General features: G+C 44.9%; 1 protein-coding gene across 1 annotated transcript; it reads left to right on the top strand.

The window, feature by feature from the left end:
- Nucleotides 1-27,680, top strand: LOC145397564 (uncharacterized). Its single transcript, XM_080270637.1, has 27 exons — nucleotides 1-180; nucleotides 1,124-1,244; nucleotides 1,977-2,090; nucleotides 3,146-3,312; nucleotides 3,626-3,776; nucleotides 4,344-4,516; nucleotides 6,525-6,620; nucleotides 8,282-8,342; nucleotides 9,371-9,529; nucleotides 9,767-9,918; nucleotides 10,872-11,016; nucleotides 11,545-11,603; nucleotides 12,253-12,393; nucleotides 12,911-13,095; nucleotides 13,493-13,711; nucleotides 13,867-14,086; nucleotides 15,034-15,153; nucleotides 16,732-16,807; nucleotides 16,973-17,138; nucleotides 17,582-17,716; nucleotides 18,535-18,593; nucleotides 19,069-19,189; nucleotides 19,878-23,202; nucleotides 23,884-24,123; nucleotides 24,492-24,745; nucleotides 25,418-26,633; nucleotides 27,573-27,680. The coding sequence occupies exons 1-27, from the start codon at nucleotides 1-3 to the stop codon at nucleotides 27,678-27,680; spliced, it is 8,163 nt and encodes a 2,720-aa protein (XP_080126763.1).

The following is a 27,680-nucleotide window of genomic DNA, read 5'->3' as shown; positions in this document are numbered from 1 at the left end:
ATGATTCCTCCAGCTCTAACAGCAGCTGATACTACAACGTGCAATGAGACCTGTGGGGGGGAGGCGTGTGGGGGCGGCTCTCCCGGACAGGTCACAGTCAGTCCAACTCAAGCGGTGAAAGGGGACATCAACTTCACCCTGGCAGGAGGTCTTCTCACTGGGGTCTTTACGACTGGGCAGGTTCGTCACATCATCACCATCACCACACCACAGTCTTGAGTACTAATTAGGTTCATAAAGCGGCAAAATATTCACCATCATCATCACCAACATCATCATCATCATCATCATCCCACCTCCTTTCCCACCTACATATCGATGAGATGGGAGAAAGAAAGCCAGGTTAAGTTGTGTAACCCCGGTCTGTCTGGCCGAGTAGACCCATCAACCGCAGGCAAGCAATCACCCCTGCAGGACCGCCCCTTGCTATGAATCGATCTTCCGTTGCAGCAGACAGCGCCTCGCCACAATAGGGTGTGGGAAAGAGTGTGGATGTTTGGTTACCTGATGGACGCCGCATTTGCGTCTCCACTAATTTAACAGGTGCATCATAGTAGGCGCCACATCACCCCGCCATTTGGTTATGGTTACCACTCAGCGTTATAAACAGTTTTCTGGGTTACAGGAAACCATTACGCTTGTCACTCAGTGTAGAGCCACCTGAAGTGGAAAGAAGAGTAATGAAAAGTGACAGGAACAATGGGAGAAATGGAAAGAGAGGAGGGGAGACACAGAAGAAGAATGAGAAAGGCGAAGGATGACGTAGACAGCATTACATAAAGTGAGTGGATGATGGTTGCCAGTACCTACCACCAGAACAGGATAGTGGAAAAACTAATCAACAGCATGCCCAGTGAAACAAACCACACGTCCATTTTGCAGACTGAAAGAACACCATTTCTCAGGTTATTCTTGCTAGGACCACTTTATGTCAGAGTAAAAAAATAAATAAATAAATAAAAAGAAAATAGATACCAATGCACCAGTCCTGAATGCTATGAAAACCAACAACCGAGACGTTACTGTACTTCTTTCACCTAAACTTGGCCCAGATTTTCGTCCTTCTGGGTCAAGTTGAGGTGAAAGAACTACAGCCTAACCTAACCTTCACGGCATCCTACAGGTGTTCCAGGTAGAGGTGGAAGCGACGGGAACATGGCTGGTGGAGTGGGGTGACCAGACACAGGTCGAAGTCAACGGTACAGAACACATGTACAAATATCCTGGGGAGTTTACGATTAAGGGTGAGTAAGTTGCCGTTGTTGTGGCGTAAGGTTCGTATGAATGTGATCCCAGTGGAGTGCAGGTTAAGGATGCCCCAATACTGCAGTTAACAATCCTACTTTTACAGGGACAGAAAGACCTGGGAGACGATTGCATTTCCAGCAGTGGTGTTGCCAGGTCTCCAGAGATGCAGGGAGGAGGCACATGGTGTGGCCAAGCCTTTTTATTGCCCACACATTAAATAATAGAAATAGGGGGCTAGTGGGAGGGTCAAAGGTCTGACTGCGAGGCCAGGGCCCCACCACGCCCCTCCGTAGCTACGCCACTGGGTACGAGGGAGCAGCGCGTACCCCCCGCTCTTAATAGGAGGTACAACATGTCCTCAGTATTTTAATAGAGCCTGCAGTGCACCTCCACTAGTCGAATGAGAGGTACACAGTGTTTTGTTACACTTTTATCATATATTAGATACATCCTGCACGATCCCTGTTGTGTGTGTGTGTGTGTGTGTGTGTGTGTGTGTGTGTGTGTGTGTGTGTGTGTGTGTGTGTGTGTGTGTGTGTGTGTTTTGATACATTTTCAGCCAAACTTGGTGGTAGGTTTGAGGGTCAGCCAAGAAGTAAACCTACCGTTTCTTAGAACAACGGGTCAATGGTCAAGGTCACAGGAGAATGTCAACTTCAACCCAAGTTTAACATGATTTAGGCCAAACTAGAGCAGACACTGATTCCTCTACCTTCCTTTCCACACAGCCAGCCTCGAGGTGCTCCCCCACGTAGCAGTCTATATGGTGGTGAGTGTGGTGAGCGCCCCCAACGCCTCCTTGGAATGCCCCATGAACGTGACCGTGGGACAGGACCCCCCAGGTATACACTGCCTTTGTTTTAACCTGGCAAAGATCCATACTCCTCCTTCATTTCGGCTGATGGCCAGGTGAAGTCAGATTGGAGGGTAAGGCTAGGTTAAGTTAGGTTAGGTTTGGTTTGGTTAGATTAGGTTAAGTTTGGTTAGGTTGGGTTGGGTTGGGTTGGGTTAGGTTAGGTTGGGTTATGTTAGGTTTGACTATAGTGCTTTAACTCTAACCTGGTTAAGATCCCTAGCCTATTTGTAGGTCAGATGAAGTTGATTTGGCAACAAAGTGTTTCTTTTCACCTAGCAAAATATCCCAGCCTCTTTCGAGTTCGATTGATGGCCAGGTGTAGTCAGACTGAAGAGTTGATTTGACTGCGGTGCGTTGGCGCTAGCCTGGCAAAGATCCCAAGCCTCTTTCAGCTAAGTTAATGACAAAGTCAGCAATGTTCAAACTGTTCCCCACACCACACTGGAATTGGAACTCGCGTCCTCTCAGGCATCAGGTCACTCCTCTAACCACTTGACCACCCCTCCCTTTTCTCTCTCTCTCTCTTCAGGGCGGTGCAGCCTGATCACGTCATCACAAGGAGGAGACCTTACCCTCAACATCTCTGACACCGAACCTGGCACATCCGACCTTACCTTCAGTATTCCAGGTGAGATGATGATGATGATGATGATGATGATCACTAATGTTAATGATGGTAATTCTAATGGTGATAATGGAAACAATAAAAAAAAAAAAATCAACCAGAGGCCCCCCCCAAGCGGGGAATCACACCAGCCGCAAGCCGATACATATCTAGCGTGGCACGGAATATGACCTTGACCTTGACCTACTTTCATCAATGTCGAACTCGTCCGAGATTTTCATCCCTACTGCACACCTGTAAAATTTTGTGATGATATCTTGAGCGGTTGCGAGGTTATCATGTTAACAGACACACACACAGACACACAAACTGAAAACAATACCAGCTTCTCTATCGCGGCTGGTAATAATAAAGACCACGATGCTGATAACCAGGGTTCTGATAACGCTCCTAATTAAATCCAAGCTTCTTTCCAGCTGAGCATCTCCACCACTACGGCTACCAAGTGACAGGCACAGGCACAGTGGGATCCTGGCCTGTGACAGTGGGCAAGGCTGTGTTACTAACCGGAAAAGGGACCCAGGCTGGCTATGTGAGCAGTGTGTGGACCAGCACATCCAAACCTGGCTGGATCGCTGTTTATGTGAGTGCGATTGCTGTTTGTGTGAGTGTGAGCGTTGTGTGTGAGTGCGATTACTGTTTGTGAGTGCGATTGCTGTGTGTGAGTGCAATCGCTGTTTATGTGAGTGCTATCGCCATATTTGTGGAGCGTGACCCTCCCAGTGATTCTTGGGGGGGTCAGTCTCCCCCTCAAAATAAAAACCATCAGAAATAGGGGAAAATGAGCATATGGGTTTCAACAAAATAGACATACATATCGCATACATATCTCTGAATGCATATGAAAAAACTTCACATTTACTTTATTATTATTATTATTATTATTATTAACACAGGCTCTGACACCTAACTGCGACTCCGGATCCTTCTGTTCAACGGGGCTCGTGTGCGGCTCCTGTAGCCCAGTCCACCTGGCCCACACCTGCACCTCCACTAGCTTCCTCTGTCCTAGTCTCGGAACCTGCAAGTCAACAACTTGCGCTACAGGTGAGAATTATCCATCCATCCATCCGTTCGTCCGTCCATCCGTCCGTTCATCCATCCATCCGTCCGTCCGTCCATCCATCTATCCATCCATCCATAAACCCACTTGTTCTTCATTCATCCATCCATCTATTTATCCGTCCATCTATCCATCCAACCATCCATCCATCCGTCAGACAGATTTACTCAGTTTAGGGGGACTTTCGAACTCGCGGGGTGGGGGGAGATCAGTTGTTCCCCTACTTTCCAATTTTATTTATTCATTTTTTTTTTTTTTTGCGACCTCTGACGTATGGCCTTGTTATCGGTAGCCTGGATGTAACTACACACACACACACACACACACACACACACACACAAGTTGGTCCATACACTGCACAATGCACCTCTTTCATTCTGCTGGGATATGTCTTTAGTCCTGAGGGGAAAGCTCATTCGGCGTTATCAGTATCCTGCATCATCATTTATTCACTTCATACTCTCATTATTACTCCCACACCAGCAGGTTGAGCCGTTCCACAGGGGAGTTTCTCATGAGGCGCTATTTACAGACTACCCTATCCCACACAGGCACAGTCCCCACCACGTCCTACAGCTACCGACTCATAACCAGCTTCTACGTGAGCCAGTCTGACTCTGCTCTTCACCCGCTGGAGGGGACGGACGCCAAGGTGAACCAGGGAGAGATGCTTGCCATTGGTTGTCTTTCCTTGGCCGACTGTCAGGATGGCGACGTGGCAGAGGTATGGAATTCTATATATATTCCTTTCCCTTTAACTTGGCCCAGATTTTCGTCCTCATACGGCTTGTTTCACGTACCTCGGTGGCAAGACATTATTACGTCTCGACACTCTTTTCATAGCACCTCTTTGTGACTGGCATCATATTCCAGCGTCAGTCTACTGTTACGACTCAGCATTCAAGAAGGGGAGATGGAGATTTTCGGGGCCAAGTTTGAGTATAAAATGAACATATATTTTTTTTCCTTTAATTTGTCTCTCTCTTGTGTTAATAGCTCTAGTAATTTGCTCCTGCTAACGCCAAATCTCTCGTTACAGTTCATTGAGAGAAGCAGACATTACTACGGCCCTGCATCCTTTCCACAGCACTACTTCGTGACTATCCCCGTATTCTAGTGTCCATTTTTTTGTTGTTACAGTTCAGTATTCAAGATGGGAGAGACGACAATTTTGGGTCAAGTTATAATGAACGGGGTATAGCATCGTATTCCAGTATCAAGCTAAAAGAAAAAAAAAAAACAAAGTTGCAGCTGTTCTATCATCTCTCTAAATCAAACTAAAAAGAGCTAAATTTACAGCTAAAAAAGAAGGTAAATTTACGGCTCAGTCTACCTAATAAAAGAGGCTAGATCTACAGCTATATTCCATCCTCACTAAAAAATATAAAATACGAGAATTGGCAAGTATGTTGTATCATCTCTCAAATACTAGCGAATGAGACGCTAAATTTGCAGCTATGTTTCATCGTCTCAAAATCTAGTTTTAAAAATACACGTAAAATTTGCAAATATGCCCTATCTTCTCTCCACATCAAGACGTACACACACACACACACACACACACACACACACACACACACACTACAATAATCTCTGCCTTTCATCCACAGCTGAGTACCAGAGAAGCTCATTCTTCAGAGACACCCACCTACATCCTTACCCTCGTAGATGGCAGCATTGTAGTCACGAACACATCTATACCAAAGTAAGATTATTATTATAAGTCCCACTTCCCTGTAGACAGTTTTTTTTTTTTTATCATTATTATTATTATTATCGCTGATTTTAAAATTGCGAAATTTCAAAGGCTATTTGGCTTAGAGCCTTCAAACTCTGTCAACTTAGTGGGCCAGCTGTCTGCTTCTTTTAGCCAAATTTGGTGTAAATCCGTCAACCGGATCTCGAGATATTTTCCAGAACAAAGAAGAGTGAGTGAGCCACGCTATCTCAAGAATCGCGTAAGCCAGGAAGCAGAAATTTTACTACAATATAGCCTTAAGGCGGACGCAGTGCGGAATGGAGTATGGTTTCAAACGGTTGATTATTCTGTGAGATACGAAATTAGGACTTTTCTGGGTATTCCGTATGTCATCTAATTTTCCATGAAGAATTAAAACTAGAGCCATTAAACTTGGTGGACTTATAGACTATGGTGACTTAAGGTGACATGCACACGATCAGTGACCTTGGCCTCCAGGTCACTTTACCGTTCGGCTTATTGTGGGACTACAGGGAGAGGCAGTGGCTGTGGCAGGTTTCTCTTTATCAAAATTGTCCTAGGACAATTTTACGGTGTTCTAGTTGTTGTTATTATTTTTATTATAATATATTATTAGTAGTATCATTATTATTATCATCATCATCATTATCATTGCTACTACTATTATTAATATTATTATTATTATTATTATTATCATTAGTCATCCTCTTCCTCCTCCTCCTCCTCCGTCCCATCATCATCATCATTATTATGCATCTTAATTTATCTATCTCTATTTATTATTACATCATTTACTGAAGTAGGGAGCGGAGGGCAGCGAAATGGCAGGGGACAGGGCGACATGGTGGTGATTTGTTTGTGGCACTTACAGGATTAGAAAGATAGACAGACATACAGAAAGATACATAGATAGAGTTTTTGTTTATTTATTTGTTTATTTCACAGCGTATTAGCAGACGTGATGGTGAGAGAACATGCTGTGGTGGACATGGGATATGATTTGCTGTGTCAGGTGGCCTCCTCCATCCCCACAACAGAGGTGCCCCAGCCCTTCACAGCAGACACAGCCATCTACGCACTCACTGGCAACTACACTATTGCGTATTCGGTGAGGCGAGAGAGAGAGAGAGAGAGAGAGAGAGAGAGAGAGAGAGAGAGAGAGAGAGAGAGAATTAATGCAACCAAATCCATAATGATGACGATGATGATGGTAATGATTTTGTGTGTGTGTGTGTGTGTGTGTGTGTGTGTGTGTGTGTGTGTGTGTGTGTGTGTGTGTGTGTGTGTGTGTGTGTGTGTGTGTGTGTGAAATATAAGCGAAGAATAACAATAACGATGATCAATATTCTCTCTCTCTCTCTCTCTCTCTCTCTCTCTCTCTAACAGATGGAGAGCACACTTTTCGGCGCAGGTGACAGGTGGAGTCAGGTGGCCCAGGTGATGTGCCAGGAGGTGATTGAAACCCCAGGTGTGCAGGTGTCAGATCTTTGGGTACCCCTTCTCATCCCCACCCCCTTCACCGTAACGTTCACCAAGGTACTGTGCAGTGGTATTTGTTGTATCTTTAGGGTACTGTGCCAAGGTCTTTGTTATATGGCTAGGGTACTTTTTTTTTTTTTTAATGCGAGGAAGAAGGAACCAAAGGCCATGAGCCCGCAGTAACAGTTTCCTCCAAGAGAAAAACAAAATACAATAGAGAGCCAAATTCAAGATCCGATCATTTTGAGATGCCTGGACACACTGCGTTTGAAAGACTGGAGATCATAGGCAGCAGGAAATACAGACAGAAGGAGACAGTTCCAGAGCTGACCTGTTGCATAAATGAAAGACTGGGAGTAACGGTTAACCCTTGCATTAGAGAGTTGGACAGAAAAGGGATGAGAGTTTGCTGCCAGACGGGTGCTACGCGCCCGTCGTAGAGGTGGAGGAATGCAAGCAGACAGTTCAGAGGAGCAGTGACCATTAATGTAGCGATAGAAAAGAGATAAAGATGCAACAGTGCGGCGAAGAGACAGAGGTTGAAGGGAGTCAGTAAGAGGAGGAGAGTTAATGAGACGAAAAGCCTTTGACTCAACCCTTTGACTCAACTGTGCATTGGTCCTTGTTATATAGCTAGGGTACTGTGTTTTGTCCTTGCTATATCACTACGGTACTGTGCTTTGTCCTTGTTATATCACTGCGGTACTGTGCTTTATCCTTTTTTTTTTTTTCGAATTATCCGTGGCATCAGAAGCTGCGTAACACTTCTCCCTCAGCGATTTGTTTTGCATATCATACCTTAACATCCTTTTGTATATATTCTGTGCAGTTTTCAGCCTGAAGGAGTGTTGTGGTGTTGATGTGGACATGACTGAATGTGGTGAGAAATGCACTGAGATGATCTGCCATTTGAGGAGAGTACTGTAGAGAATGAGAGATTGACTAGAGGAGTGTATGTGACTGAAGAGGTAGGGGAAAGGAGGAGGGGCAGACCAAGGATGAGATGGAGGAGTAGACTGGAGAGATGTATGAGAAAGGAGGGTGTGGGCTGAAGGGAAGGCAGCCAAATTGCAGAGGACGGGGTGACGTGGAGTCGATTTATATGTGGCCACCCCTTCCGGGATTAAGGCGTCTGGCAATAGATAGACAGATAAATTTGACAGACATAATTGCCATCAGTAATACAAAAGAGCTTATCTAGGTGCAATGTGCAAAATAAATCGCTAAGGGACGAGCGCTACGGAACCCTGGGAGTAGCTTAAAATGTGACCTCTTTTTTCATCTTTGCAGGGAGCTCCAGTCTTCTCAAGTCTGGACACCGGCGAGGAACAGTTCTATGTCTACTACGACTGTGAGTGTTTTGATAATTTTGATGGAGAGAAAGAGAGAGAGAGAGAGAGAGAGAGAGAGGGAGAAATCCTTAGTGCGCAATGGATGATCTGTTTCAAGTCATTAATGTGGACTCACTAGACTTTCAAATCATTATTATGCAATGAATAATGGAGACTTTTAAATCTCTCCAGACTTAGAGATTCTTCAGTAATTCTCAATAAAACTTGCCCCACCTCTCCTGAGACCCTCTTCAGCCCCACCCCCAGGAGAAGGAAAAGGAATATGATGCAAGTCACGAAGAAGTGTTGTGGACAGGATACGAAGCCACAGTTTTGTTTTATTCCAACACTGAGCAGTATGAAAAAAAAAAAAAAAAAAAAAAAGGACGAAAATCTGGGCCAAGGTAACGCAAAGAAAAATGGGAGAAATGGAGTTCCCTCGAGCTAAGCCCTGTATTGGACTATATAGACCCGCTAGGGTTACAGGAGCGAGCTACCACTCCCGGCACGGCAGCCCGGGCGAGGCTCGAACTCGCAATCCCCCGATTACGAGTCCGGCGCGCTACCACTGTGCTACCGCGCCCGTTAAGGCAAAGAAAACGACTTCGTGCTGAGAGGGGTAACTTATCCATTTTCTCCCAAACAGACTCGATGGGGAAGGTATGGAGTGTGAACCTAACGTATGCTGCAACTGGCAACTTTACTCTCAGTGGGATCGCTACCAACGCACTCAGTGGCGAGGTGAGTGAGTGTGTGAGTGAGTTAGCGTGAGAAAGAGGCGACATGAGTAGAGAGAGTGAGTGAGTGAATGAGTGAGTGAGAGACAATCTAATTCACCCTAACCTAACCAATGTAAATCTAGTTCAACCTATTCTAATCAGCACTAACCAAATCCAACAGTATTAACCCAGCCTAACTAATACTCTCTCTCTCTCTCTCTCTCTCTCTCTCTCTCTCTCTTTCTCTCTCTCTCTCTCTCTCTCTCTCTCTCTCTCTCTCTCTCTCCTGCAGGTGGCCTACAACGCAAGCATCCACGTGGTGCCTATAGTGACGGACAATTGGGTCGTCACAGCCCTCTGCCCCTGCCTTGCTGTGACGGAGGGGTTCAATGTGACGCTCCATCTCCCTGCAGCTCCCAATCCACCCTTCACAGCTCACCTCAAAGCACTATATGAGAGCGGAGAGCTGTTTGGTAAGTCTCTTGAAGGTACAGTCTGCTTCCCTCGTACTTTTCATTCTCTCTCTCTCTCTCTCTCTCTCTCTCTCTCCTAGCCTAACCCAAACCCAGCCAATAATAATCCAACCCAAGCTAACTTCATTCAACCTAACCCATCTCAACCCTACCCAACTCAGTCCAACCCAACTCAATCCATCTCAACTCAATCCATCTCAACCCAATCCATCCCAACCCCACCCAACCCAATCTAACCCAGACCTCCCTCAGCCCCTGTGGACTTGGACTTCGGGACGTCAGACCATGGAGGGACCGCGGAAGACGTCACCCAGACCTTGCACACGGCCATCCTCACCCCGGGTATCTACACACTCACCTTCCACCTTGCTAATCAAGTCTCCAATACCACCGCCACAACACAGGTAGGCCCGTTTCTATCTGTCTATCTGTCTGTCTGTCTATCTGTAGCCGGGCGCCTTAATCCCGCAAGGGGTGACCACAGAAAAATCGCCTTCATGTTCTCCTGTCCCCTTCTTCCTCACCAATCATTTCCACTACATCACCGTCACAACACAGGTAGGCCCGTTTCAATCTATCTATCTGTCTAACTATTTATCTGTATGTCTATCTATTTATTTTTCTCTCTATAGTCAGACGCCTTAATCCCGTAAGGGGTGGCCACAAACAAATCACCTTCATGTCGCCCTGTCCCCTGCCATTTCGTTACCCTCCAGCCCCTAGCTTACACCCCCTCTCTCTTACATACCTCTCTACTTCATCCCTCCATCCTTCCATTTTTTTTTATATTTTTTTTAGTTTTTTGACTTTCCGAGACACAGAAAACCATGTATAATACGCCAAAGGAGGACTGAAGAGGGAGCCTTCTCGTGGTGGGATTGATATGACCGGTGAGGGAGCTGCCTGGGTATCCTAAGTCCCACATGGTTATAGCCAAATCCCTCAGTTCCATCCCTATCTCCCAAAAGGTGAATGGTGAACTGTGGTATTATTGTGTAGTAGTAGTAGTAGTAGTAGTAGTAGTATCGGTGTCACCACATGAAGGCGTCCTCTCCAGGTATCGATGTCATATGATGAAATAGACATACACTCTCTCTCTCTCTCTCCTCATATCCTGCTCATCCCTTCCGCCTCCTTTTTCCTTTCCCTTCCCCTCATCCCTCTTTCTCCCTCCTCTCACACCATTCCTTCTACTTTCTCCAACGCCTCCTTTTGCTCCCTCTCTTCCCTTCTACTTCTCCCCCTTCTCGCACTCTCTTCTCCTCCTCTCTCTCACCCCTCCTCCTCTCTCCCTCTCTCCTTCTCATCCCTCTTCTTCTTCCTCCTCTCACCCCTCTTCCCCTTCCCCCTCCTACAGGTACAGGTGAATGAAGGACTGAAGGACATAGGCACCCCCGACATGACCTTCCTCGTAGACGGCACCCTTACGCCCGCCATGGGACCTGAAGGCAATATGGTCATGGCGAATTCCTCCATTATCTTCACACCTACTGCTGCTTCAGGTTAGAGTCATGACTCTCTCTCTCTCTCTCTCTCTCTCTCTCTCTCTCCCAATCCCATTTCCCCTCATTCAACCTCACCCCAGCCCATTACAACCCCAATTTTTCTTGCCTTTTTGGCCAACACATTACCTGCACACCCTTTGCTCCTTCAGGTGTGCTCTACGATTTTCTCACCTGTCATTTCATTCTAACCCCCAATTAACCCCATGTCACCTATGTTAACCCCATTTAAATGAACTGTCCAACCTCCTTCACCTTTACCTCAGCGTCGGGTTAGGTTCAGTGATGATGATGATGATGATGATGATGATGATGATGATGATGATTATAATGGTGATGATGATGAGGATGGTGACGAAGATGGCAATGGTGAATAATGACGGCAAATGCAAAGAAAACCAACACCAATAATGTAAACAAATAATATAATAATAATAATAATAATAATAATAATAATAATAATAACTTCTATTCTTATGGCAGGAGCTGAGTCGGTAACCCAATGGAAGTTAACACTCTGGCCCTCAGGCGAAATCTTGGACACTGTAGATGCTTGGAATGGAACCCTCACTTTTAACTTCAACAAGGTGGGTGTCTGTCTATATTCCTTTTACTCCAAGTTGACCTAAAAGTATCCTCTCTCCCCTCCTTGAATACGGTTCCAGTCACGAAGAAGTACTGTGTAAAGGATGGAGAGCAGTAATGCTATATTTTTCTGTCTACCTCTAAGCTTCGTGAAATAAGCTGCAAAAGGATGAAAATCTGGGCCAAGTTGGGGTAAAGGAGATAATTTGGCTGTCTGTCCGTCTTTCTGTCTTCCATTATTTCTTTCTGTTTGTGCCTGGCTATCAAGTTGGCTGTCTCCCTGTGTTTCTATCTTCCTTTTCCTACTCTGTCTATCTACCTGTCTTAATTTCTTCTTGTTTTTTTACCTACCTGCCTATCTGTCTCTGTATGTGTCTACCTCTTCCCTCCCAACTTCTCTGCTCCTACCTCATTTTCTCTCCTCTCTCTCTCTCTCTCTCTCTCTCTCCTCCATTCTCATCCCATCTTCTCTCCTCTACCCACACTCTCATCTCTCCCTCTCTTCTCTTCCCATGCCGCCTCCCATACTCTCACGCACACTCTCATCTTCTCTCCTCTACCTCCACTCTCACCTCTCTCTCTCTCTCTCTCTCTCTCTCTCTCTCTTCCTATCCCATTTCCTCTTCTCTCACACTCTCTCTCCGTCTGCAGTCCATGTCGGGCCCCCAAACTCTCATGGTCTCCGGATACAATTCAGTGCAAGGCTGGATCCACTCAGACAATTTCGTGATCGAGGTGGTGACGAAGGTGGAAGGCTTCGAGGTGACGGACGACGGAGAGATCATTGAGCCGGTGAGTGGTTCCGTAACACCTCTTCCTTAGCGATTTATCCTGTGGTTATTTGAAGATTCCGTCGTACCTCCTATTTCTCGATTTTTTTTTTCTTTTCTTACGTTTGATCTGTTTGCTGAGATCATGGTTCCGTAACAGCTCTTCCTTAGCGACTATTACACACACACACACACACACACACACACACACACACACACACACACACACAAATTTACTTCTCTCTACCTAACACACCAGCAACAGAAGCACAGTCTTTCCTGTTACTATTTCTTTATCAAACAGTACGTACCAACAAAATATAATATCCTAACCAAACGGAGTGCAACAACAATCAATAAAATCCCTTCGATATTTCCACCAATAGAACCTCCTTTACTCATCTTTCCTTCCACAATAGAATCTCCTTTAATCCTTCCCCCCACAACAAAATCATCTTTACTTATGTTTCCTCCCATAACAGAATCTTCTTTAGTCTTTCCCCTACAACAAGAATCTTTAATCTTTCTTCCCGCCACAGAAACTCCTGAAGGCGATCAACGTGAGTTTCACCGTGCTGCCGCCCTTGTCCTGCATCAAGGTGGACTACGGGGATGGGGCCGACTGTGAGTCATACGGCTTCAAATCTACCTGTGAGGAAACTTACCCCGATGCAGTTTACATGGGGCCCCACACCAACCCCAGGACCCTCTACCACAATTACACGTAAGCTAAATATCACCTGAATTTCTGAGGTATAAATCTGTGATGTGGTTACCTCAATAAATCACTTAAAATTATCTCGAAACCATGAAACCGTATCGAACCCCAATGAATCCTTGCAAAAATGGACCTCTACACCAACCCCAAGGTCCTTCATTGCATCTACACATAAACCAAAGAACTTCTGAATTTCTGATATATAATTCTAAGATATGGTTTCCTCAGGAGTTCACTTAGCTCTGTCTCGAAATTATAAAGCCCTATCGAACCCTAATGAGACCTTGCTAAAATGAGCCATCACATCAACCCCAAAAACATTTACCACAACTACATGTAAGACTAAATAACATTAGCAGCAGCAGCAGCATCAACATCATCATCGCTATCTTCCATTTTCTAGTGAGGAGGGGAGGTACCAAGTCTTAGTGGCGTTCAAGGACTCTGATACGACCCTGACGAGAGACCTAGACGTGGTTATTGCTTCCCTCCCCTGCAAGATGCCGGAAGTGAAGATAATCAAGAAAACCTCCCTGCAGACGCCGGCGCAGAACCTTCGCTCCATCGCCCTCATCGTCAACACCGTGACCAAGATGGATTGCAAATATATCGTGCCTGTAAAGTGAGTCTCTCTTCTTCCACCTCTCTCTCTCTCTCTCTCTCTCTCTCTCTCTCTGTTAAATCTCTCCTCATATTCATGTAAATAGAGAGTAAACGAAACTCCAGACGGCCTCCTTGGGGACTACCACATCCGTACGCTCTATATAACTCCCACAGGCGCTGGTGGATCGTCACGAAAGTGGATCCAGTGACGGAGGCGCCCCTGCAGGATGTGGAGGTGGAGGGCGTATTACGGTCCTGGAACTACTCTCAGCTGGACGTGATCCCTCGCTTCCTCGGAGTCGGAACGTATCGACTCACTTACTGGGTCAGGCTCGAGGCTTCAAAGATCTTCCCCCTAGAGAGATCAGACACTACTTACGTCCGTATCATTTCTGTAAGCATTTCTTCCTAGTTACTGCTCATTTTTTCCTTATTTTTCCTAATTTTCCTGCTTTTCCTCCCCCTCCATCTGCCTTTCTCTGCTTTCCCCGCGAGGCTTCACAGATCTTCCCCCTAGAGATCAGACACTACTTCCGTCCGTATTATTCCTGTAAGCATTTCTTCCTAGTACTGCTACTTTTCTTCCCCTGCTTCCATGTTTTTTCCACTTCCCACCTTCGCCTTTTTCTGCATTTCCCTCTTCTGTTTACATTTTCTTATGCTTTCCTCCTCTTCTTCCTACTTCTGCCTCTCTCTGCTTTTCCCTCTCCTAATGTTTAAATTTTCCTGTTTTCTCATCTTGTTGCTCCTCGTTTTCTTCCTGTTGTTGGTCTTCCTATTACTGCTAGATTTTCCTTTTTTTTCTCATTTTCCTGCTTTTGCACATCCTACGTCTGCCTTTCTCTGTTTTCCCCTCTTCTTCTGGTTAAATTCTCCTTTTTTCCTCTTCCTGATCCACTTTTTCTTCCTGTTGTTAATCGCCCTCGTACTGCTACATTTTCCTTTTTTCCGCATTTTCCTACTTTTGCACATCCTACGTCCGCCTTTCTCTACGAGTACTTTCCCATCTTCTGTTTTAATTTTCCTGTTTTTCTTCTTCCTGTTCCTCTTTTTCTTCCTGTTGTTTCCTCTTCTTATGTCTTCATTTCTCTCTGCTTCTTCCTACCTCTTTTTTTCCTTCTTTTCTTCACCTACTGAACCAGGGTCGAGACTCGAAAATATTTCCCTGTTCTCCCCTCTTCTTGTCGTTCGATAGAGTAACGTAGGTTCGATTAGGACAGGTTAAATTAGACTAAGGTTAGTTTAAGTTAAGTTAGGTCTGATTAAGGTAGATTATATTAAGTTAGGCTGTTAGTTTAGATTAAATTAGATGAGCATGCCATTAACTAACCTCACTTTCAGTCCTCCCTGCAAGCCGTGATGCTGGAGGGGTCAGTGAGCAGTATCAGTCGAGGGTATAACCGCATCGTAACACTAAACCCGGGACCCCTCTCACTTGACCCCGATGAACCCGAGGACAAGGTAGGTCGCCGCGAGTGATTAGAGAAGTGGTGTGCTGTTTGAAAGGACGCGAGATCTATTTAGAGAATATTTTTGCCGTTTGAAAGGACGCGAGATCGACTTAAAGAATTTTTTTGCTGTTTGAAAGGACGCGAGATCGACTTAGGGAATTTTTTTGCTGTTTGAAAGGACGTGAGATCGATTTATAGAAGTGGTCTGCTGTTTGAAAGGACGCGAGATCGATTTAGAGAAGTGGTCTGCTGTTTAAAAGGACGCGAGATCGATTTAGAGAATTTTTTTTGCTGTTTGAAAGGACGCGAGATCGACTTGGAGAAGTGATTTGCTGTATGAAAGGGCGCAGTTTTGACGCCAGACTTAAATTAACCCCTTTTAGTACGAGATGCGACGCTGAAGAGGAGCGCCGTCGAGTTCAGGCTGAGATGGGGAACTTTCTGGTGATTTTAGGGGGATGGTCTGTTGTTTGAATGGCTGTGAGATCGAGTCCAGGGTGAGGTTGGGAACAGTTTGATTATTTTTGAGTTTCTTTAAAATTATATATACTTATCCACAAACCCACCGATGTCATTAAAAAAAATAATAATGTCACACTATCCTGAACGAGACAGCTCTAGTGTGTATTCAGTGTGGATGGAAGGTTTTTTGTGTCGAAGTGGTGACATGTGAAGTTTGTGGCAGCTAGGACGGCTATTGAGAGAGACAGACAGAGAGAGAGAGAGAGAGAGAGAGAGAGAAACAATGACAATCACTCTCTCTGTTTATCTATCTATCCATCTATTTATCTATCTATCCATCCATCTATCTATCTGTCTATCTATTTATCTATCATTTCAGAACTTCAACTTAACCTGGTGGTGTCGCATCATCTCCCCCGTGACAGAGGTTCTTCCCCTAGACGCCAAAGGGAAGCCAAAGGTAAAGTCTATCTATCTGTCTATCTATCTATCTGTATATCTATCTATATATCTATCTATCTATCGTATCTTAGGGCTACAGATAGTTTAGCATTCAAGGTAGAGGGGTGACAACTGCAGGCCATGTAAAGCGAGTATGACATGCACTATATATATCTTGTCATCTGTCTATCTATCTATCTATCTGTTTATCTATCTATCTATCTGTCTGTCTATCTATCTATCTATCTATCATGTTGTCCTCTCTCATACTACGCAGGTACCATGATTTGTAAAGTATTTTTTATCTCACTTCTGAATATGATTTCTTGGATGTAATCAACTTTCACCCATACACCTGCCATACACGTCAAACAATACCAAGTTAGAGTATCAGGGAAGCTTCGTAACACCTCTTCCTTAGCGATTTATCTTTGTAGGTGACACAGGGGACCTTCTAGCACTGTTCCCTTCCAATATATTCCTACACCTGGCGCTCCAACATCAGCGTTTTAAAAAGATACGCAGCATAAAAGAGTACGCTGGGATGTAAAACCGAAAATCAATCGCCATAAAACGGTGTGCTGGGATTAAACAGTCAAGATAATTCGCTAAAGAACAGGTGTTAGGGAGCCTCCTGTGCTGACGAAAATGGGGACCTGGAAGTTTAACAAGATCGTTCCCACAGGTACACAACATCCACTCCATTCCCGACCCAGATGCCCTGAAGAACAACAACAATGGGTGTTTTGGGGATGGGCCAGGTAGGTAAAGAGAGAGAGAGAGAGAGAGAGAGAGAGAGAGAGAGAGAGAGAGAGAGAGAGAGAGATTCGTTCCTAGCTATCATTATACATAATCCAAATAATGCACTCACACATCATCTTTCTCCCCGTACGTACTTGCGTTTGCGTGCGTTTGCGTGCGTGTAGGGACCCTGGACATCAGCGGAGGGACCCTGGAGCTAAACACGGGCAGCTTTATCCTGGGGAAGGCGACGTATGAGTTTGTGGTCCGCATCAGCAAGGACACGAGGGAGGCGTATGCTGAGTTGCAGATGACCGTCGTTCAGGACCCACCCCCTATGGTGCAAATCGCGTGAGTAGACGGGAAATAAACACGTATTGTCCTCGTACTCTCCTTGTTCCGTAGGCTAGGTCAGGAGCCTTGTAATACCTCTTTCATGGCCAGGTGTAGTTAGAATGGATGGCTATTAAACTGAAAAAAAAAGTCTTAACTCGTACCTAAAAGTGAATCTCGTAACTAAAACATTTCAATCTTGTAACTAAAGAAATTCAGTCTCGTAAGTAAAGAATTTCAATCTCGTAACTACAGAAATCGAATATTCTCGTAACTAAAGAAACAGAATCTTATCTCGTAAATAAGACCCGTCAGGTAGGAAGAAAATAGTAACCAAGGGGACGCATTCCTACCTCATATCTTTTAGTCTTTCAAGTTGCAGGAGTGGCCCAAGTCAGGTGAAATTAATAGTATACTAGTAACCAAGGAGTAGCGTAACTTTCGTCCATGGCCCACTACAGGTGCGCCAACGCTCACCTGTGCGGCCCCCACCCTGAAGGCCAGCTCATTAACCCCTCCTCTCGCCTGGGCCTCACCGGAACATGCATCCAGGACTGTAAGGACAACATGACGTTCCTGTGGACTATTATGGATGGGTAAGGTCAATCTGTCTGTTTGTCGGTCTGTCTGTCCTCTCTTTCTCCCTGTAATTACCCTCCCACATCACACCTCACTAAATCACCCTCCATACCACACCACACAAAGTCACCCTCCCACATCACACCTCACTAAATCAGCCTCCCACACCACACAACACAAAATCACCCTACCACACCACACCACACCACACTAAATCACCCTCCCACACCACACCACACAAAATCACCCTCCCACACCGCACTACACAACGTCACCCTCCCACATCACACCACACAAAATCATCCTCCCAAACCACACCACACAAAATCACCCTCCCACACCACATCACACAAAATCACCCTCCCACACCACGTCGCACCACACCACACAAGGGGCATTAGCTGGAGGGCCTTGAAGCTCCCGCATAATAATAATAATAATAATAATAATAATAATAATAATAATAATAATAAAAGGACAGAGGGGAAGAAGAATGGTGACAAAGAGAAAGTAAGAAAATGGCTAAGGGAAGTAGAGGACACCAACCCTCACTCTGATAGAACCAGCCCACTACTGAGATAGAGAGAGAGAGAGAGAGAGAGAGAGAGAGAGGGTAATTAAAACTGCTTAACATAATATTCAGGTAACGTTATTACTACCATTAATGAAATACTCATTTATAGTTACTCTGAAAAATGGAAATCATCACCATTACCACCATCCTCATCCTCATCCTCCTCTTCCTCCTCCTCCCCCTCATCATCATCATCATTATACATTGATGCTGTTAATAAAGGAAAACATTGCAATTGAAGGATAATTTTGCATGTTGCAGGAAGAGAGGCCCGGTGAGAGAAGCAATGGACCTGGCTGTCTGTCCAACCTGCAAAAACCGTAAGCTATCTCCCTCTCCCTCTCTCTCTCTCTCCCTCTCCCTCTCTCTCTCTCTCTCTCGCTTTTAAATTCTCGATGCAAACTAGGACACCATTAAAACTACATAAATAAAACATAAAACAGTGCTAAAGAGTCAAATGCAAACTAAACCACTTAGAAAAAGGAGTTACGGAGCTTCCTCTAACACTTCAAAAACGGCCCTTTTTATTTATTTTTATTTTTTTTTAGAGAGTTTATAGGGAGAAATATAACCATGGGACTTTTTTTTTCTCTTTTTCTTTTCTTTTTTTCTATTAATTTTTTTTTTGTCCCCCTTTTTTTCCTCCTTAGTGTTCCTTTTTTCTCTTTTTCGCTTTTATTTTTACTCTTTTTTTTTTTGGTCCATAGTACTCTCTCTCTCTCTCTCTTTGCTCTTTTTTGGTCCACAGTACATGCAAAATACTAACTTTTTTCCCTCCTTTTTTCCCTTCCTAAGCCTTCCTGACCTCCAAGACGGACAAAGACCTGGCTGTGACCTCTGACCTCTTCCGCCTCAACCCTGGCGTCGAGAAATACCGCTTCAAGTTGACCATGACCACCCCTACCGATTCCAAAGGGTCAGTACTTATTCATCTATCTGTCTATTTATCTATCTATGTCTGTCAATCTATCTATGCCTCTATTCATCATCTACATATCTATTTACCAATGTCAGTTTCGTCATCATCATCATCATCATCATCATCATCATCATCCAGACCTCTTTTCCCACCCTAATTTGTCATCATCATTATCATCATCATCATCATCAAGACCTCTTTTCCCACCCTAATTTGGGCGAGGTAAAGTCCAAAGAGCAAGAAAAAAATATAGAGAAATGGAATACTAACCAAAATTTGCCCCACTGAATGAGCCACACTTTCATTCACTCACCATTCAAGCTCCTGGAATCCTGGCTTTATTTCTTTAGTTATTTATTAAGAGAAGTGTTTTCGTAGGCACATCACTCTTCCCCCCTTTTTTTTTTTTTATTCTTTTTAAAGGTATACCTTTGAGATGCAGTCAGGATTCCTTGGGCTTGATTGATGAATGAATGAATATGTGGCTAACTTCACTGGGCTTCATGTTCACCAGTTCTTTCGCTATCATTTTCTTTCCTTCTCTTCTGTACCCTACCTCACCCCACCTGTGAATGCGACGATGACGATGACGATGATGATGATGATGATGATGATGATGACGATGATGATGATGATGATGATAATGATGATAGATGTTCAGGCATTTTCTTCTTTGACCCTACAGATTTGCTGAACTGACGGTGATTCTGAACAAGAGACCTGAAGGGGGACGATGTGAGTTGTTCAGGACTGAGGTGATGGCGCTAATCCAAGAGACAAAGGCGGCCTGTGTGAACTGGAAGGACCCTGAGAATATGGGCATCAAATCTTACGCCTTCTACTACCCCAAGGACGGTAAAAGTGTAGTCATGGTGGCCTCATCATTCAACACTGCCAGTCTCATCTTCCCCACAGGCGTGTTTGAGGTGTGGGTTAAGATCGATGACTTGTTCGGTAGTTCCACGAATGTCAGAGTGGGGCAGGTCAACGCCACCATGATCTCAGAGTCCAACTTCACCAGCTACAACGTGTCAAATATATTGGAGTATCTGGCGGCCGTCGGCGACCAAGAAAAGATGGGCATGATCCTGGTTGCCCTTGCGTCCATCAGAGAGAACGCACCTTGGCTGTCCCTCAACTTCAGCGACACTGAAAACGTGTCGCAGGAAGTGGTGAACGAACGCCTCACTAAAGTAGCGGATATGAACAAAGAGGCGCTCGTATTTAGCATCAAAACAATGGACTTTGCCACACTGGACCAGCTCAACGTAGGTGTGGAGGTGCTCACGGCGACGGCATGTGGAATCTTACATCAGGAAATGGCCGCTTATACAATTGACTTTGATTTTAGGGAGAAGGCTCTTTTCCTCCTCAAAAAGATGTCGGAAAAGCTAAAAGAACTTCCCATTAAAGCCCCACAGGACCTTGTAGAATTTACCTCTGGTTTTGTTGATGCTGTTGATTGCCTTTTACGGACTATGAATATCATAATAACTAACCCTGGGATGGTAAGCCCAACAGACTTGGTAGCTTTTGAGGACTACGAATACGAAACAGGTATTGATACAGAAGACATAGAGTTTAAGCCGCCTGTTAGTAGAATAGAACAAATGAAGCTGAACATCCTCGAAACCACCAGATTCAGGGCAAAGACAGTAGTTCAAGAGTTATTCCAATTGATCAACAACATGACTTATGAAATTTTGAGCAGGACTGTGTCTGGTGAGGTATTTCAAACGAAATCAGAGGGAGGCACCGTTTGTTACATCCGCAAAGTTACAGGTAAGTTCCTCCAAAATGGCCTTGAAGTTAAAGCCAACGATGACAGGAATTCGACCGTACAGTTCCCCCCAGGTTTTTGTCCCTCACTCTATGTCGACCCAAAAGCAGATTGTAATGGTAGCATGACAGTGAGTGGTCTGTCAGTCATGGTCTGGCCTTTCCTGACTCATGTATACCCAGATAACCACGTCTATCTCTCCAACAAGACGAGCGTTGTGGTCGTCAGGGCATATGTCAAGAATAAGAAAGTGGAGGTGACGGATGAAAAAACTCCACTGGTCATTAAAATCCCCAGGGTATCTGAAACCTTACCCAACACAACCCATGTGGACGCCAAGGAATGGATGCACAGCAGGGTTCCGTTTGTGTACCATGCATTTAATGTGTCCCAGCCGGGCTCAGCTTTCTCCATTGAAATTGATGTATCCCAGGCGGCACCTCCCAGTTTGGTCTTTCTCCTGGATTACGAGAGGCAACCAACGCCTTCGAAATTTGAGAAGATCATCTATGTGCAATCTCTGCCAGAAAATGAAAATGGAACAAAGTTCTGGTTCTTGGACAGTAAGAAAAATGGTGACAGAACTGGGAGATTTTTTCTAGCAGTTGCTGCTCTAGTGAAGAACAAAGACATCACCACAGTCAATGAGAACAGCACCCTTGATCGAAGTGACTTTGTTAATACTCTTGACTTCACGTACGATCTGCGAGTGATTACATCCAGCTGTTACTACTTCGACAGTATGAAAGAGAAATGGTTGGGAGAAGGACTGAACACCTTTAAAATCACACCAACACACACCTATTGTGAAGCTTATCATCTCACACCCTTTGGATCCGGTTACTTCCCTATGCCGAATGAGCTTGACTTTGCCTATATATTTACTCACGCTGGCTTTATCAATAACTGGATCATATATTTTGTTTTAATAGTTACCCTCTCGTGCTTTTTAGCATTGCTCATCTTTGCACGATGTAAGGATAGGAAGGATATCGAGTATCGAGGCATGGTACCCCTAGATGACAACGTGGTGGAAGACAAATACTTGTACGAGATTATTTTCACCACTGGGCCAGATAAGGAGGCTGGCACTGACTCCAACATCCAGTTCATTGTGTCTGGAGAATATGATGAAACAAATGTCAGGTCTCTCCCTCCGTCAAAAATGCGTCACTTCAACCGCTACAGTGTTGACGGCTTTGTGATGAGCACACCTGGACCCCTTGGCCACATCAACTACCTACGCATCTGGCATGACAACAGTGGTAAATTTCCCTTTGACAGCTGGCAGTTGGAGAGTGTGGTCATCAGGGATCTGCAAACACGAGAGAAGTTTGAGTTTTGCCCCAGCAGTTGGCTGGCCTTTGATCGGGAACCATATAAAGTGGACCAGACATTCAAACCCATCGACAAGGAGTCTGACAGATCCTTCAGTTCGGACTTCTATTACAAGGGCCACAGGAGCGCCAATGAGGATCACATGTGGCTGTCGATATTTCTTCGTCCAACAGGCTCTAGGTTCTGTCGCGTGGAGCGTGTGGTGTTGGCCATGACATACCTGTACCTTGTCATGTTTGTTGCTGCTGCCTGGTACCGCACCCTCAGTGACTCCCCTCGGGAACCCATCTATGTCCTCAACATAATCCCTTTATATTTGGAAGAAATAGTAACTGGCGTGTTGTCCAGTCTCTTAGTATACCCACTGGTGATGCTTCTTGCCTTTGTGATGAAGAGAGCGAGACCCCGCCGGCTACGAAAGTGTCGGGCACTGGAAGCGGCAGCCAGACAGCGACGAGAACAAAGGATGAGCAAATCACTAGAGACTGGACCAGATGACTTGCGCAACTCCTATGATGAGCAAGATGGGCCATCAGGAGACCAGCCCAAGGAGGCGAGTGCAGTCCCTTGCCTGCCTTGGTGGACACGATGGCTGACCTGGCTGGTCATGCTGGCTTGTCTGGGGGCCTCAATCTTCTTCGTGTGGTCGTACGGCATCATGTGGAGCGAGAACAAGACCTACAAGTGGTTCTACTCCTTTGTGTTTGCCTTCTTCATATCCCTTCTGGCGACACAGTGGTTGCGAGTGGTCCTCATCACACTTTTCAGCATCTGTTGCAGGAAGGCCAACACCATCTCAGAGGATATCGATTGCGATGAGGAACTACCTGAACTCAGCTACGACGAGGAGTGGAAGAATGTCGAGGCAGCTGATCCATTCGCTAAACGCAAGGCAAGTTGTCAGCACCCCCATGGACGTATTCTAGGTTGCGTAGGAGGCTTCATGGCACCTCTTCCTCAACGATTTATTCTGAATTTGACACGATTTTAGGCAGACTGGGCCACAACTAGAAACACATCAATAATGTAATGATAATAATAATAATAATAATAATAATAATGACAGTAATAACAATAATAGAGACATGATAAGCATAATAAATCGCTAAATAAAAGGGATCACGAAGCCTCCTGTGTCATCTAGAATACAAACCCATCTCGTATTCTCGTCATCTTAATAATTTCATGACCTTCGTGCACTCGAGAGGCAGATACATAAATAAACCTAACGATAAATAACAAGTCTAACTCTTATATTTAAATGTACTGGTTTCCTGAATGATCCCTGTGGAGTTTATAGGCAAAAAATTTTATCTTTCTCTTTCTTCTTCGTTTTGTTTTGTTTTCCTCATCGTCCTCCTCCTCCTCCTCCTCCTCATCATCATCATCATCATCATCACCATCATCATCATCATCATCATCACCATTATTATTATTATTATTATTATTATTGTTATTACTACTACAACTACTACTTCTGCTACTACTACTACTATTACTGCTACTACCACCACTATTATTATCATTATTATTATTATTATCATCATCATTCTCCTGGTGCGTGTCTGGGCAGATCAAGGAGGTGGGCGGGGTGGACAACACCGAAGAAGACGTGGCAGCACTAGTGACCCGACTGAGCAAGAAGCGCGACATGAACTACATCCTGAGGGACATCGGCGCCTACTGCCTCTTCCTGGCCATCCTTTTCGTCCTGGCCAGCGACAAGACGGACTTCAACGGCTTCCTCCTCCAGCGGCAGATGACCAACACCTTCATCAAGCCTGGCCATCGGGAACTTGACTTCAGCACAAAGGTAGGGGACGGATACACCTGATTTTCTTTTTATTTTTTTGGTTACACGTCCTGAAGCTCTCCTTGCACTCTCCTGAACTCTTCTTACAGTCTTTCTAATTCTCCTCAGTCCCATACTCCCCCTTGGCCAAATATAATCAATACCTTTATCAAGTTTGGATCCAGGGAACTCGATTTCGGCGCAGAGGTAGAGTATGTCTGATGTCGACTGCTTATGTCAGGCCGTCTTCAAACTCGCCTAAAGTTTTCTAATCTCTCCACAATCCTCCTTCAGTAAACCGTGTCCAATACTTTTACACACACACACACACACACACACACGCACACACACTCACCAGCAATCCCAATTCCCTCTCCCTCTCCTCACAGATCATCACATCAGACCACTTTTGGTTCTGGGCACATTCGGTGATCCTGCAGGAGCTACGGGCGCAGCGCTGGTACAACAACGAGCCCCCCTACGGCCTGCGCGGTTTCCTGGACGACCGTAGCAACCGCATCTTGGGCTACAGCATCCTGAGGCAGATAAGGAGTGATCCCAGGCGCTGCAAGGTGCCTTCTGGCATCAGGGGCGGGCCGAGGCAGTGCTCTGGCCGAAGGGGTGTTGATGACGAGGAAACCAGGTGAGTGGTGTACTTACTTCATCTCATTCTTGCTACCTACAGACGGTTCTTCTCAGTCTGGTAAAGATTTTTGGTAATAGAGGGGTTGATGAAGCCTGCATCTAACGCTTCCAGCTCGAAAGGTTTCCCTAAACAAATAAAATCGTCTAAAGAGAGCAAGAATAAAATGGGAAAAAAGGTCATGAGAGTAGAGTGGCTAACTACTATGAAAATTTATCATGCACAAAATTTAATCATGTATTCTATTAACGTTTTTACTCAGCTCATGACAGCCTTTTCTAACCGACGGGTGTTAGATCATAAGCTTAATATTCCCTTTAAATACTAGAAGCCGTTGTTAAGTTGAATAAAACTGCATGATGTCGGCAGGAATAAACTAAGACGGCCACCACCAGGACATACAAACGGCCTATTTCCCTTGAACCAGGGTGACATTTTTTTTTCTTACTTCATTCTTGCTGCCTCCAGACGGTTTTATTCAGCTTGAGAGGGGCATCTCGCCTTGAGTGGACTGTTGAAGGCTGTATCTAACACGTCCGTTTCCAAAAGCCTTCCCTAAGCTGCATAAAATCATCAGGAAATGGCAAAAAATTAACGAAAAAAAAAAAAAAAGAACACCCCCGAGTTCAAAGCGTGTAAAGATCGTCAGTAAGACCCTTCCCCCTCCCCCAGGGACTTCTGCGCAGGATGGAGGCGCCTTCCGTACACAGACAGCCTGTGTTCACACCCTGAGTTCAACTACACGGATTCAACTACACTTCAGACCTATTCCATGACTGGTCGCTTGGGTTCCTACAGCGGCGGGGGCTACGTCATCCACTTGAACGGTCGCCAGCAGGATGACATCGACAAACTCAAACGCATGCAGAGGCTTAAATGGATTGATAAACACACCCGAGCAGTCATATTAGAGTTTTCGACCTATAACGGCAACGTCAACCTCTTTACCATCTGTACCATCATGGCGGAATTTAACGAAGGAGGAGGCATCACCCCAAAATGGAGGTTTGATCCTGTAAGACTCCTGAAGACCCCTGGCTTATTCGGAAAGGTCGTGATGTTTTGTGAGGCTCTTTTCCTCGTCGCCACAGTGCTCTTCACCCTGATGGAGCTCTGGAAGATGAAGAAACAGAAATGTAGTTATTTTTCCTCGTACTGGAACCTGGCTGAGGTGTGTATCTTGCTGGCTTCGTACGCAACAGTCGGTATTTACTTCTACCGTGACTACCTCACCCAGGATGCCTTAACGCGGTTCAAAGAGTCGCGTGGCAATGACTACGTAAGGATGGATTCTGCAATGGTCCTGGATCAGTGGTACCTTTATCTCCTCTCTTTCATCATCTTCTTCAGCACACTCAAGCTCATCAAGCTGCTACAGTTCAACAAGAGGATGGATGTGCTGGCTCTCACCATAAAGTTTTGTTGGGACGAGTTGTCAGTCTTTGTCATCGCCATGACCATTGTTTTCTTCTCTTTCTGTTGTCTCTTCTACTTCATGTATATCTCATCTCTGGAAGAGTTTTCTCGTTTCCTTAGTGCCGTAGAAACCAGCTTCAAGATGATGCTTGGGAAGTTTGACTTCGAAGCCATGAACAGGGCCAACCCTCTGTCTCCTCTAATTTTCTTTGTGTTCTCTGTCACCAACAGCATGATTCTCATCAACATTATGCTCACAATCATTCTCCAGGCATTCAATCAAGTCAAGATTGATCTTGAGCATCGAGCCAATAAATACGACCTCATTGACTACGTGTGGAGTACGGTACGACGTTTTATAAGACGGGAGGCAGAACCCGACGCCAGCGTGGTGCCTCGTGTTGATGCCAATGGTCCCGGTGCCAAGAAACTGGACGATCGTGATTCCAGCATGGACCAGCTTCCTAATAAGGTAATACTGACATAAGTGACGCGTAGTCTGGTTACCATAAGTGACTTCAAGATAATACTGACATCAGTGAGGCACATCCGCACTGCTGGAAGACACATGACAATAATATTCACATCGGTGCGGGGTGATCTTTTTCAGCCCCCTTACAAGTAATATAATCAACCTGAGGCATATTTGGGTCGCCATAGGAGACGTCTTAGCACTTCCTCCTGACTCAGTCTGCATGTGACACTTTTGCCCCGTCACCACGATGTTTTCTGACAAATTTCTGCTACCACCAGACGATTTTACTGAGCTTAAGGGAGACTTCGAAATGAAGAAACAGCCCTCACATTCATCCTCAGTAAAATAGCCTCCCTAAACTGTAAAATCGTCTGGAAGCAGCAAATGAGACGTCACCGCATTGAAAGAGGTTAGTATCCTCTTGCGTGATAGAAAGATAGATATATATAATACTACAATGTTTCCACCAGCAACCTAAATGATGATGCTAAGATCTGTTAGGTAAAAATAAATTGCCGAGGAGTTCAAAACGGCAAGGTTATGACCCAGTTAGTGTTAGAGCCCCGTAAGTGTGATATTGGTTTATCTTAAACACACGCACACACACCACACACACACACAATATATATATATATATATATATATATATCCACACGACTTACTGAATAGCATATCGGTGGTGGTCGAGCTGCTACATAGCACCCAGTATCGGTATTAGCATCCATCACTAGAAAAAAAGTAATAAAATGAAATAAAGATTAAAAAAGAAAAAAAGGAAAAGAGAAAAAGGGAAAAATGAAAAAAAGTGGATCGCACAAACATGTAGAACGAAGACCTAAAAAAAAAAAAAAAAAAAAAAAAAAAATCAACCTCTCTCTCCTCCGGCAGGTGAGCCAACTGATGGAGTATATAAACAACACGTATTTCAACGGACAGCTGGACATCAACACCAAGACCAGCATGAAACGCATGATGCACTACCCCAACACCACCGAAACCGACACCATCACCTTTAGGCCCAGACCAGTCATCTCAAGCGATTAA

Source organism: Coenobita brevimanus, chromosome 5 (assembly GCF_032717465.1).
Source record: "Coenobita brevimanus isolate Jiangsu-jjx chromosome 5, ASM3271746v2, whole genome shotgun sequence".
Taxonomy (NCBI): Eukaryota; Metazoa; Arthropoda; class Malacostraca; order Decapoda; family Coenobitidae; genus Coenobita; species Coenobita brevimanus.
The sequence above is the reverse complement of the archived record's forward strand: the minus strand, read 5'-3'. Positions and strand labels throughout refer to the sequence as shown.

What these genes read in the sequence shown, in the direction of transcription:
- LOC145397564 (XM_080270637.1), top strand. Translation starts at nt 1, where the DNA reads ATGATTCCTCCAGCTCTAACAGCAGCTGATACTACAACGTGCAATGAG. An exon ending in GGGTCTTTACGACTGGGCAG is followed by an intron (nt 181 to 1,123) that starts GTTCGTCACATC and finishes GGCATCCTACAG; the next exon opens with GTGTTCCAGGTAGAGGTGGA. An exon ending in GTGTTTTGGGGATGGGCCAG is followed by an intron (nt 16,808 to 16,972) that starts GTAGGTAAAGAG and finishes GCGTGCGTGTAG; the next exon opens with GGACCCTGGACATCAGCGGA.